The sequence below is a fragment of the Heteronotia binoei genome, chromosome 1 (genome assembly GCF_032191835.1).
Source record: "Heteronotia binoei isolate CCM8104 ecotype False Entrance Well chromosome 1, APGP_CSIRO_Hbin_v1, whole genome shotgun sequence".
NCBI lineage: Eukaryota > Metazoa > Chordata > Lepidosauria > Squamata > Gekkonidae > Heteronotia > Heteronotia binoei.
The window spans coordinates 201877501-201891173 of NC_083223.1; the positions used below are offsets into that span (position 1 = coordinate 201877501).

General features: G+C 42.7%; 1 protein-coding gene across 1 annotated transcript in view; it reads left to right on the plus strand.

Moving 5' to 3' along the window:
• Positions 1-13673, plus strand: part of GPATCH2 (G-patch domain containing 2) — a 233328-nt gene that overhangs the window by 131190 nt on the left and 88465 nt on the right. Inside the window, exon 7 of the mRNA XM_060246651.1 lies at positions 9211-9250. Within this exon, the coding sequence (XP_060102634.1) occupies positions 9211-9250 (40 nt within the window). The remainder of the gene's footprint in view (positions 1-9210; positions 9251-13673) is intronic.

The window sequence follows — 13673 nt, forward strand, 5'->3', positions numbered from 1 at the left end:
AGCCGGAAACTCTTTTGATTTAATTTCAACCCATTGGTTCTGGTTCTACCTTCTAAGGCCACAAAAAACAATTCTGCACCATCCTCTATATGACAGCCCTTCAGGTACTCGAAGATGGTGATCATATCTCCTCTCAGCCGTCTCCTCTGCATGCTAAACATGCCCAGCTCCTTCAACCTTTCTTCATAGGACTTGGTCTCCAGACCCCTCACCATCTTTGTCGCCCTCTCACCACCTTCTCCAGACCCCTCACCACCTTCGTCGCCCCTCATACTGAGCTTTAGCTTTCCTAACTTTTTCTCTACAAGTGCTGGTGATTTGTTTATATTCATCCTTGGTTATAAGGCCCTCCTTCCAGTTTCTAAAGGAGTCTTTTTTATTTCTCAAGTCTTTAGAGAGCTGTTTATGGAGCCAGCTCGGCTTCTTTAGGTTTTTTCCATTTCTTCTTCTCATAGGAATCGTCTGTGATTGCACTTTCAGTATTTCGCTTTAAGAATCTCCCACCTCTCTTGAACCCCCTTCTTCCTAAGTATTTCTTACCAAGGGATTTTACCCAGCATAGTTCTAAGTTTATCGAAGTTTGCCTTTCTGAAGTCCAACCTATAAGTCTGACTACGTATAGCTTTCCCCTTTCCTAAGACTGTGAATTTCAAAATCACATGGTCACTACTGCCCACTGTTTTCCCTTCTTCAGTCAATTCTTCCTTGTTGGTGAGAATCAAGTCCAAGATAGCCCTTATTTCCTTCTTCACTTTCTGGAAAAGGAAGTTGTCAGCAAGACGAGCCAGGAATCTATTTGACCTTTCATTTTTAGCAAAGTTGGACTTCCAATAGATGTCCAGATAGGGTTGCCAAGCCCAATTTAAGAAATATCTGGGGACTTTGGGGGTGGAGCCAGGAGACTTTGGGAGTGGAGCCAGGAGACATTAGGGGTGGAGCCAAGATCAAGGCTGTGACAAGCATAATTGAACTCCAAAGGGAGTTCTGGCCATCACATTTAAAGGGACGGCACACCTTTTCAATGCCTTTTTTCCATAGGAAATAATGACGGATAGGGGCACCTTCTTTTGGGGCTCATAGAATTGGACCCCCTGGTCCAATAGTTTTGAAACTTGGGGGGGCGGGTATTTTGGGGAGAGGCACTAGATGTTATACTGAAAATTTGGTGCCTCTACCTCAAAAAAATAGCCCCCACAGAGCCCCAGATACCCACGGATCAATTCTCCATTGTTTTCTATGGGAATAAATCTCCCTAGGGAATAATAGAGTTCCCAGCAGACATTTCCCTCCCCTCCCCCCACTTTCTGATGACCCTGCAGCGGGGGGAGTCCTCTAAACCGGGGGATCCCCTGCCCCCACCTGGGGATTGGCAATGCTATGTCCAGATAATTGAAATCTCCCATGATCAGTGTATCCCTTCTCTTGGAGGATATTGCAATTTGTTGTAGGATTATCTCTTCCAAGTCCTCTGCCCGGTTTGGTGGTCTATAGCAGACCCCCTCCATAATATCACTGTTATTTCTTACTCCTTTTATTTTTTACCCAGAGACTCTCAACTGAGCTGCCATGCTCAGATTCACATATTTCCTCACAAGTATATATCTCCTTCACCTATACTACTACGCCTCCGCCCTTTCTCATTTGTCTGTCCGTTTTAAATAAGTCATACCCCTAATATTCCAGTTGTGAGTGTCATCCCACTAAGTTGCAGTAAGGCCTATTATGTCATAGTCTCCTTCCTGTATTAGAACTTCCAGTTCCTCCTGTTTGTTTCCCGTACTCTGTGCATTAGTGTAGAGACATCGGAATCCATATTTCATGCATCCCAAGGGTTTAGTTCCCGTACATACCTGCAAGTTAACATTACCTAGTATATGCACTCTGCAAATCTTTAGTGTTCTTATCCCCAGTTTCTGGCATCATGCGAGGCTTTGAATTATTGTCTCGCTCTCCCATACATAAGAACATAAGAGAAGCCATGTTGGATCAGGCCAACGGCCCATCAAGTCCAACACTCTGTGTCACACAGTGGCAAAAAATTTTATATACACACATACACTGTGGCTAATAGCCACTGATGGACCTGTGCTCCATATTTTTATCTAAACCCCTCTTGAAGGTGGCTAAACTTGTGGCCGCCACCACCTCCTGTGGCAGTGAATTCCACATGTTAATCACCCTTTGGGTGAAGAAGTACTTCCTCTTATCCGTTTTAACCTTTCTGCTCAGCAATTTCATCGAATGCCCACGAGTTCTTGTATTGTGAGAAAGGGAGAAAAGTACTTCTTTCTCTACTTTCTCCATCCCATGCATTATCTTGTAAACCTCTATCATGTCACCCCGCAGTCGACGTTTCTCCAAGCTAAAGAGTTCCAAGCGTTTCAACCTTTCTTCATAGGGAAAGTGCTCCAGCCCTTTAATCATTCTAGTTGCCCTTCTCTGGACTTTCTCCAATGCTATAATATCCTTTTTGAGGTGCGGCGACCAGAACTGCACACAGTACTCCAAATGAGACCGCACCATTGATTTATACAGGGGCATTATGATACTGGCTGATTTGTTCTCAATTCCCTTCCTAATAATTCCCAGCATGGCGTATGCCTTTTTTATTGCAATCGCACACTGTCTTGACATTTTCAATGAGTTATCTACCACGACCCCAAGATCTCTCTCTTGGTCAGTCTCTGCCAGTTCACAACCCATCAACTCGTATTTGTAGCTGGGAATCTTGGCCGCAATGTGCATTACTTTGCACTTGTCCACACTGAACCTCATCTGCCACGTTGACGCCCACTCACCCAGCCTCAACAGATCCCTTTGGAGTGTTCTCACCACCCTGAACAATTTAGTGTCATCTGAAAACTTGACCACTTTACTGCTTACTCCCAACTCCAGATCATTAATGAACAAGTTAAAGAGCATGGGACCCAGTACTGAGTCCTGCGGCACTCCACTGCGAAGACTGCCCATTTATACGCATTCTCTGCTTCCTATTAATTAGCCAGTTTTTGATCCACAAGAGGACCTGTCCTTTTACTCCATGACTCTTGAGCTTACTAAAGAGCCTTTGATGAGGAACTTTATCGAAAGCTTTCTGGAAGTCAAGGTAAACAACATCTATTGGGTTCTCTTTGTCCACATGTTTGTTCACCCCCCCAAGAACTGTAACAGGTTAGTGAGGCAAGATCTTCCCTTAAAGAACCCATGCTGAGTCTTCCTCAATAACTTGTGTTCATCAATGTGCCTACTCATTCTGTCCTTGATAATGGATTCTAGCAACTTTCCCGGTATTGAAGTCAGACTGACTGGCCTGTAATTTCCCGGATCTCCTCTGGAACTCTTTTTAAAGATGGGGGTGACATTTGCTACCTTCCAATCCTCAGGAACGGAGGCAGATTTCAATGATGATTACATATTTTTGTCAGGAGATCCACAAGTTCAACTTTGAGTTCTTTCAGAACTCTCGGATGTATGCCATCCGGAACTGGTGACTTATTACTTTTTAATTCGTCTATCAGTTGTAGGACCTCCTCTCTTGTCACCTCAATCTGACTCAGGTCTTTCAACACCCCTTCCAAAATTAGTGGATCTGGAGCGGGCAAACACTTCTCATCTTCCACAAAAAATGCATTCAGCTTCTCAGTCATTTCCCTATCCTCCTTCAGTAATCCTTTTACCCCTTGGTCATCCAAGGGCCCCACTGCCTCCTTGGCTGGTTTCCTGCTTCTAATATATTTGAAGAAATTTTTATTGTTGGTCTTTATGGTTTTTGCAATATGCTCCTCATAGTCCCTTTTTGCCTGCCTGATCACAGTCTTGCATTTGATTTGCCACAGCCTGTGTTCCCTTTTATTAATCTCACTTGGACTAGCTTTCCACCGCTTAAAGGAGTCCTTCTTACCTTTTACAGCTTCCATTACTTTGTTTGTTAACCATGCAGGCCTTCTCTTATACCTGTTTGTGCCTTTCCTAACTTGTGGTATATATTTTATCTGAGCTTCTAGGATTGTAGTTTTAAATAGCCTCCAAGCTTCCCCATGGGTTTTGACTGTATTTACCTTTCCTTTCAGTTTCCTCTTCACATGCCTCCTCATCTCAGAGAATTTACCCCTTTTAAAGTTAAACGTGGTTGTGCTGGTCTTTTGGGGCAACTCCCTATTTATACAAATGTTGAAATCAATAACTTTATGGTCACTGCTCCCAAGCGGTGTGATCACTTTTACATCTCTCACCAAGTCTTGCGCATTACTTAGGACCAAATCCAGGATCGCCCCGGGTAGGTTCTGTGACCATCTGCTCCATAGCACAGTCATTGAGAGCATCCAGAAACTTTCTCTCGACCTGAACACATATTGACCCAATCAATCTGCGGGTAGTTAAAATCACCTATTATGACACAGTTTTTACGTTTAGCCACTATCTTTAATCCTTCCATCATATTTTAATCATCCTCTATCTTTTGACTTAGTGGGAGATAACAAAACTCTCATAGTTAAATTTCCTTTTGGGCTCTCTATTTCGACCCAAAGCATTTCTAGAAGGGAATCTAATTCTTTGACCTCAGTCTTACTGGACTGTATACCCTCTCTGACATAGAGAGCCACCCCACCTCCAACCCTTCCCTCCCTATCCTTCTGATAGAACTTATATCCTGGAATCACTGTGTCCCACTGATTCTCCTCATTCCACCAAGTGTCTGAAATTCCCACAATGTCTATGTTTTCCCCCAACACTAAACATTCCAACTCACCAATTTTACTTTGAACACTTCTAGCATTTGTATACAAACATCTATAATTTCCCAGGCAAGTTAGGCCTGCAACCTTCCTCCTGCTGCCTCGAGAGTTTGGCAGGCAGCCCATACTGTTTGTCACCATCTCAGTGGACAACTCTGATCCATTACCCAGCAGAAAAATAACAGCTAACCCTTCATCTCTTTGAGATGAGTCCTTCCGAACCAGAGACATTTCATCTCCTGTTGGCTTACCCCCAAGATTTAGTTTAAAAACTGCACTGCCAGCTTTTTGATTTTAAGCGCCAGCAGCTTGGTTCCGTCTGGGGACAAGTGGAGACCATCTCTTTTGTACAGCTCCCGCTTGTTCCAGAAAGCATCCCAGTGCCTAACAAACTTAAACCCTTCCTCTCTACACCATCGTCTCATCCACACATTGAGACTTCTAATTTGTGCCTGTCTCTCCAGCCCTGCACGTGGAACAAGTAGCACTTCTGAGAAGGCTACCTTGGAGGTCTTGGCCTTAGGTCTCCTGCCTAGCAGCCTAAATTTTTCCTCCAGGACCTCACGACTGCATTTCCCCACATCGTTGGTGCCAACATGCACCATGACCACTGGCTCCTCCCCAGCGCTGTCTATCAGCCTATCTACAACACACATAATGTCCGCTACCTTCGCACCAGGCAGGCAAGTCACCATATGGTCAGTACACAGTTTTGCCACCCAGCTGTCTGAATGAATGAAAGTTTAATACGGTCAAAGACCAATCAATTAAATACAAATAACTTAATAAGATACAGTCAGGCAATAGTAAAATGGGAATAAAACATACACAGTATAAAATATAATTAGGCAATACTATAATGAGAATAAAACATAGACAGTATAAAATATAATTTCCTCCCCAAAACACTGATTAAATTCCAGGACCAAGGCGTTCAGTTGGGTGTTCCCCTTAAGAATTGCTTCCGGAGACTTATGGCTCGCGAAGCAAACTTTGCACCCAGCTGTCTACTTGCCTACGGATCGAATCACCAACTACCAAGACCCCCTCCCTCTCTCCTTGCCCAGGGATGGTTCCTTGGCACGAAAGGATTCCCGCTCACCAACTGAAGAAGAGGTCCCTACTGAGGGCACATTCCCCTTATTCTCAGCCCTGTGCCCTGTTCCCTCTCAACCCTCATGCTCCCTGACAGCAACGGGGCTGTCACATTTAGAGTGGGGCTCATCTAATACGTCCCCAAGAGTCTTCCCCAAGTGCCTAACTTCTCCAGGTCACTCACCTCAGCCTCAAGGGTTCAAACTCGTTCCCTGAGGACCAGGAGCTCCTTGCATTGAGCACACACCGAAGACTTCTGTCCTGTGGGCAAATAGTCATACATGTGACACTCAGTGCAAAACACTGGAAAGCCCCCACCCCCCTGCTGGCATTCTACCTTTGTGATAGCTTTTTTCAAAAATATACAGTCCCCTTTTAAAGCCTTTTTCTGGAGGGTCTACTTAACTTATTGGGAACACAAGGAATCTGGGTTCCTGGTCCTTACAGAGCCCCCAGGCCAAGAGCCATAGGCCAAGAGCCCTTTAGCTCGCGCCAAAGGCTCGCACCTCTGGCAAGGCGCAGCTTAATAATGCAAAGAGGGTGGGGAACACAGCCACTCCTAATCAATCAGCAACAATCACCTTCAGCCCACTCAAACCAAACAAACAGCAGTTCCCCAGCAACCACAAACTTATCTTCAGAGGCTTCAACTGGTGCAAAACGCAGCAGCCAGGTTGTTAATGGAGCTACCTGTACGGGAACACATTCAACCTGTGCTGAAAGTGTTACACTGGTTGCCTGTGGCGTTCTGGATTCACTTCAAGGTGCTGATTGTAACCTTTAAAGCCCTATATAGCCAGGGACCTGTCTACCTTTGGGACCACCTTTTCCATACGTACCCCAGAGAGCACTACGCTCAGGGTCTCAAAATCTCCTTAAGATCCCTGGACCGAAAGAAGCTCAATTGACCAGCATAGAGCCAGAGCATTCTCGGTAATAGCCCCCACTTTGTGGAATGTCCTCTCTGAAAACCTCAGGGGCCTTCAGGACCTGCTACAATTCCACAGGGCCTGTAATACCGAACTATTCAAACTCGCCTTTAATGGTTAGGGGGAGGTAGCTATTACCTTCAGCACCGACTGTCTCACTGAACTAATATAATGGAAATCAGAAGCTTCCCATCTTAGATTTTTAATATGTATGGAAATGTTTTTATATAGTTAATTTTAATGTTTGTAAATTACTGATGTTTTTAAAGTGTTGTTAGCCGCCCTGAGCCTGTCAAGGGAGGGCAGAATATAAATCTGATAAATAAATAAATCTGATAAATAAAAGGGTGCTTTTTCAAATGGACAACACACCCACCATCCTATTACCTCAACAAACAGGGAGGTACAGAGTCTCAGAGGCTGTGTAGAAGCCATAAATGTATTGCTCTCCATTTGGAGGCCCAGACTATATTCTCCCTTGATATGGGAAAAAGTTAAGGATTACTGGGACTCTGAGTCCACCCCCCTCCTCCGCTTGAACTCCTATGAGGACATTCCTGGTCCATGATCCTTGGCCTCCCTTCTCTTTCCAATCTTGGAAAACAAAGATTCTTTTGTTTTGACTTCCTGGCTTCTCTGTAGTGGCAGAACCACTGTGCCAGTGTTTTAATTTAAATTTGGATAATTAAATTAATAGATATAAGTGGTTATAACTGATAAAATAAATACAACTTAAGTACAACTCATACTCAGATAAACAGAAAATAAGACAACGCAGAGAAATAAACGAAACCCTCTTCTGTCTTCATAGAAATTTAATACAACCTTATACGTCTTCTAAAAAGAGATAAACTAAATTGAACTCAAATAAGATAAAATTATGAATATAGTGGCTAATTTTTTCTATGTCTCGCTCCATACATACGAGAAAAAGGGAAATAGAGCTAACGGTGCCAATAAAACTAGAAAACAAAGGTCAAGAACCTGATTGAACATAAATAAGACAGTGGGTTATGAAAAGAAACAGTTATAATGAACACTAAATAAAAACTAAAGCAAAAAATGAAAGCTCCAAATACAGAGCATAGCCTTGATGGTCTTGCAGTAGCACACCAACTGTGCTGCTAAATGGATGCTAGATATGTGTTATGCACACTTGAAATGTATTACTCAAATGAGATTTGCATTCTGTATATTTTATCCTCAACCAGGGCCAGGGCATTCTTGGCCCTAGCCCCAGTCCGGTGGAACTTTCTGCCATGTCCTGCGAGACTTAATGCAGTTCTGCAGGACATGTAAGGCAGAGATGTGCAACCAGGCAACTGTTTGAGGATAGTGATGGTCTTCCATCTGGCTGGCACTCCTGCTTCTCCTGGCTCCCCCCGCCCATGAGACAGAGGAATACTATGGCAATACATCACCATCAGTGTATTATTTTTGTATTTTCTATGATTTTAAGCTTCTACTATAGTTGTGTGATGACCCTTCTGATGTATATCACCCCTGTTCCATGGGGGAGGGTGGATTTTAAAATCGTGTGTCTGCATGCACATTAAAAATGTAAGGTAGAGCATTGTATAGGCAAAGCTTAACAGGTGTTGAATTCACCCATTAAATTCAGTAGAACTTAAATGTGCTTTACCTTCTGTCATTGTACCGAAAATTAATTGGAAGCAAAATCGTTTGCAATAGAGACACTTAATTCAGTTAGGAATATTTGTGTATGTTGTATTTTTCGACATATATAAGTAGTGATAGTGGGGCATAGTTTTGCTATGCCCTTAGCGCCCCTTGCTGTTTCTTATGCCCCTCAACTTTCAACATGCCTCATATACATAGCTGACATTATTGCAGTTGGAGCTTGAAATCTTTTGCAAGTTGCAGCAGCATGATTCAGTGCTCAGTGAACAAAAAGAGTTAATCAGAATTGCCAAATGGACTAACACCAACAAGATGTACTGACTGTCTTGTTTTGATCTTCAATGGACTGCAGCATCAGTGCCTTTAACTTCCTGTAACCTAAAAATGCCCTTAAAGAATGTTTGTGTGCCCAAATATTTTAATGATGAATGAATGAACGAACAAATAAGTGTATAGGCATCAACACTTTCAGTTCTATTATACACAATAATAACTTTAGATTTTAGTAGTACAAACACAACAAAATATATCCAAAGGATACAGTATACAAAGAACTACAAAATGTATGGGACAGTATTCAGTTGTCTCTAAGCAGCAGAATAAAATACATTCTTGCATTCCCATGAAAACTGCTACAGAGTACAGACCTTGAGAGTTCTGTGAAATATTCCATTTAAATAAATCATAGCCAAAGGCTACGTTTTTCTGGTGGACAATAAAATACCCAAAAGTGCACGCAAGCTGGTCATATGACAGCTCATGCTTCAGTTAGCTGTGTTACTGATTTTTTTTCCCTTTTTCTCCCATAGCCAGTGGTTTAGCCCTGGGGCTAGGAAGGAACATAGCCAGGTAAGAGCCACTTTGATCAAGAACAGTTTATTTCATATATCTGAAGGAATTTTAACTGTCTCCTGTCCAGCAGAACAGGCCTCAGTTTATCAGATAAGGAGCAATATATGTCTCATGCTTGCTTGAAACTACTGAAAATATTTAATAAGCTGACCAATACAAATTGAAGTCTGTACAGTTCTCCCAGTGATCATCAACATCCTCATTCAGTCTAATGAAGTTGTAGTGAATGAGAAATGCTGTTGAAATTTCTGCACCCATATGTTCACAGAAATATTTTGTGTGCATCTAAAAACTCACATTTGCTAGAGAAGTCTTTGGATCAGCCTGAAAGCATTTCAAGTGGTTCTTATTTTGTCAGACTAAAATTTATCTTTATGAAAAGTGGTTCATTCTTTAGAGCCATATGAAAATCTGCAGATGAGCTTGCAAGTGTGGATATTAATTCAGAAGGACGTATGTAAGAGGCTTTAAAAATATGTAGTCTTATTTTTTAAACGTTCCCATTGTGTTATATATATAACAGTTTCAAAAACTTGTGTTGCCAAATTCTCATAAAGAGGTTTCAGGACTGTAACTAAAATTCTTAAAGGATGAAGTTGAAATGAGGGAGCAAACAGTATGGGATGGAGAAACATCTCCTGACCAAAGTGGGGCCTCAGCTGAAACCAAGAGTATTTATATTTTTAAATATTTTTGAAAACCTCTTAATCAGCGGCCCTGGCTATTCTAGGGTCACTCTTTTTTAGTATTTTACTTTCTCTCAAACACAAAGTTTTACAATGCGGTGGACAATATTATGCTAGTCTTGCAAAAATGTTTTAGGGGATTATCACACATGATCTGTTCCTTCTGCCTGCTATGCTGATGTTTCTTTCCCATTTCTGCTGTCATTATATGCAGTGTACTTCTCCTGCTGTTAGCCTTAGACACTTGCCACCCTTTCATGGTTAAATGGAGAACCTCTGTTACCCAGACGGCCCTCCTCACTTAAGATGGAGAATTTAGCAGTGAGGCAGAGCTGGCAGAAAGATAGAGAGGCAATGATCTTTTACACCAAAGTTTATGGAGGTCTGTTTCAAAAGGAATAGCTTTTTGAATAACCACAACCAAAATGCAGAGGAATTGATTTTATTGAGATTAGACTAAAGATTAATAGAACACACACACATACAGACTGCTCAATTGGATACGATCATACAAGCAAGTCTACAGAAACAGAGGAAAATTATAGACAAATAGAGGGATTTTCTGACTCCGTGAAGAAAGATTGCTAACAACCAGTGTATCACAATTCCTGGACCCAAAGCAGCAGTTGAGTGGTAATACTCAAGAGTAGGCACCCTCCTGAGAGTACACTGCAAAATGGGGCTGCCTTATTTTGGAAAGATCCTGGGGTTTAAGTATGAATACTTAAACCTCATGATGTCCCCATCTTTGAATCATTGATTCCCAAACTCTTATCAGGAAGTGAGATCACTCCCTGTTGTTAGCATGTCCTGTGTATTTGAGATAGATGGCTGGCACCATCTACATAAGGAAGAGGGGTAATAGGCTTTACTTTGATAACCCAGGGGAAAGGATCATAAAACTTGCTAATTGGAGGAGATGACAAGAGGTTTGTTAACACTTCAGAGAGAAGAAGAAACAATTCTGGGACCTGTTGTTGATTAACACTTAACAGAGGGGAGGGAGGTCAGAGCTTATGTCACGTAGGCCAGTCCTGTTTCCATCTTCTTCACCCCCATGTTCAGGGAATTCTGCCCTTTGAGAGGACATGTGCTGCCTGATGGTCCAAAGAGCGGTTCTTGTGCCAGTTGCTCCAGAGCAAGGTACCTCCAGGACACTCAAAGAGGCAGACACTGGAGACAGGCTGTACCCCAAAACAATGTTTGGACCACCCCAAGTGACACATCCCCATGCTCGGGGCACTGTCCTCTTCAAGAAGACATGCAGAAGTGCCTGACCAAACATTGGTTCCAGGACCAAATGCTTCCAATTGGGGTGCCTCTTAGAAGCCTGTATTTCAAAGGAGATTTGAATAAGGAACTATTTTGATTGCTTGCCCTCTACACTCCAAAAAGCAATATGGACCACCATATACCATACACCCCCATGTTCAGGGAACTCTGCACTTTGAGAGGACATGTGCTGCCTGATGGTCCAAAGAGCAGTTCTTGTGCCAGTTGCTCCAGAGCAAGGTACCCCCAGGACACTCAAAGAGGCAGATACTGGGGCTAGGCTGTACCCCAAAACAATATTTGGACCACCCGAAGTGACACATCCCCACGCTCGGGACACTGTCCCCTGCAAAAAGGCGTGCAGTACTGCTCGGTCCAAACACTTGTTCTGGCACCACAAGTTTCCAATTGGGGTGCCATCTAGAAGCCTGTATTTTAAAGGAGATTTGAATAAGGAACTATTTTGATTGCTTGCCCTCTGCACCCCAAAAAGTGAATCATCAACAACTTATAACCTCTATTGGATGATGGCAGCTCTTTTTCAAAAATACTGGGGGGTAAACCTTTTCTTGTACACAGACAGCCCCCTAATCTCAAACAACTCCTCACCCACAACAATACAACATCTCGTCTGAGCATGGACACTGGTACCAGAGCTTGCAATAAACCCAAGTGCCAACTTTGCTGCCACATACACCCAGACAACACAATCACTGGACCTAACAGCATTAACTACACTGTCTCAGGCTCATTCATTTCTTCATCTTCCAACATTATACATGCCATTAAATGCCAACAATGCCCTTCAGTTCTCTACATAGGGCAAACAGGACAAACCCCTCCGTCAAAGGATAAATGGAAACAAATCTGACATCAGGAATTACAGAACTGAGAAACCTGTGAGGAAACACTTTAACCTTCCAAAGTATTCAATGAGTGACCTCAAAGTAGCTTTTTAACTTAAAAGGATCTTCAGGAACAGAATGGAGAGAGAAATTGCTGAATTACAAATTATTATGAAACAACACCTCCCCAGGACTGAACAGGGATATTGGTTTTTTATCTCATTACAGATGCTAAACCCACTCTCACTGCGTATAGTTATACATCCACAGTATTCCAATGTATTTCTCTTTTAGAATAGTGTTTCAGAATAATTATTTGTGCTGGCATACTCAAAACAGGGATATTGGCTGTTTATCTTATTATATACACTTAACCCATTTTCACTATATTTTATTGTATTCTTTTTTTCTATGGCAACCTAGATTGATGTTTATATGTTAAAAAGTAAATTAGATGGACAAGAACATCACTATCCAATGTATTCCCCTTTTAGCTATATTGACATACTCAAATGAATATTGGATGTTTTTTTCATTACATATACTGAACCTATCTCCCACTATATTTTAATGTATTTTTCTCCTAATGGCAAACTATATGTATGTTACATGTTAAAAGGTAAATTAGTTGGATGGGAAAACTCCTGAGATAGAAATGCCTTCCTTTTGTCCCAGGAACAGACATTGTCATATTTTGACATATTACTGTTTTATTGCTTTCGCATGCTCATGCTACTCAGATCAAAGGTTTGGTCAATTTATTAATTTTACCATTCTGTCATTGGCCCCAAATCTCCTTTAAAATACAGGCTTCTAGGTGGCACCCCAATTGGAAGCTTTTGGCGCTGGAACCAGTGTTTGGACCAGGCACCTCTGTATGTCTTCTTGAAGAGGACAGTGCCCCGAGCATGGGGATGTGTCACTTGGGGTGGTACAAACATTGTTTTGGGGTACAGCCTGTGTCCAGTGTCTGCCTCTTTGAGTGTCCTGGGGGTACCTTGCTCTGGAGCAACTGGCACGAGAACCGCTCTTTGGACCATCAGGCAGCACATGTCCTCTCGAAGGGCAGAGTTCCCTGAACATTAGGGTGTATGGCATGTGGTGGTCCAAAGTGCGGGGGACAGTGTCCTGAGTGTGGGGATGTGTCACTTGGGGTGGTCATATGAACATACGAAGCTGCCTTATACTGAATCAGACACTTGGTCCATCAAAGTCAGTATTGTCTTCTCAGACTGGCAGCGGCTCTCCAGGGTCTCAAGCTGAGGTTTTTCACACCTATTTGCCTGGACCCTTTTTTGGAGATGCCAGGGATTGAACCGGGGACCTTCTGCTTCCCAAGCAGATGCTCTACCAGTGAGCCACCGTCCCTCCCCAAATGTCTGTCTGTTTGAGTGTCCTAGAAGCACCTTGTTTTAGAGCAGCTGGCACAAGAACCGCTCATTGGACCTTGAGACAGCACATGTCCTCTCGAAGGACAGAGTTCCCTGAACATGGAGGTGTATGGCATATGGTGGTCCAAAGTGCATTTTGGGGTGCAGAGGGCAACTGGTCAAAACAGTTCCTTATTCAAATCTCCTTTAGAACACAGGCTTCTAGGTGGCATTCACAATGGAAGCT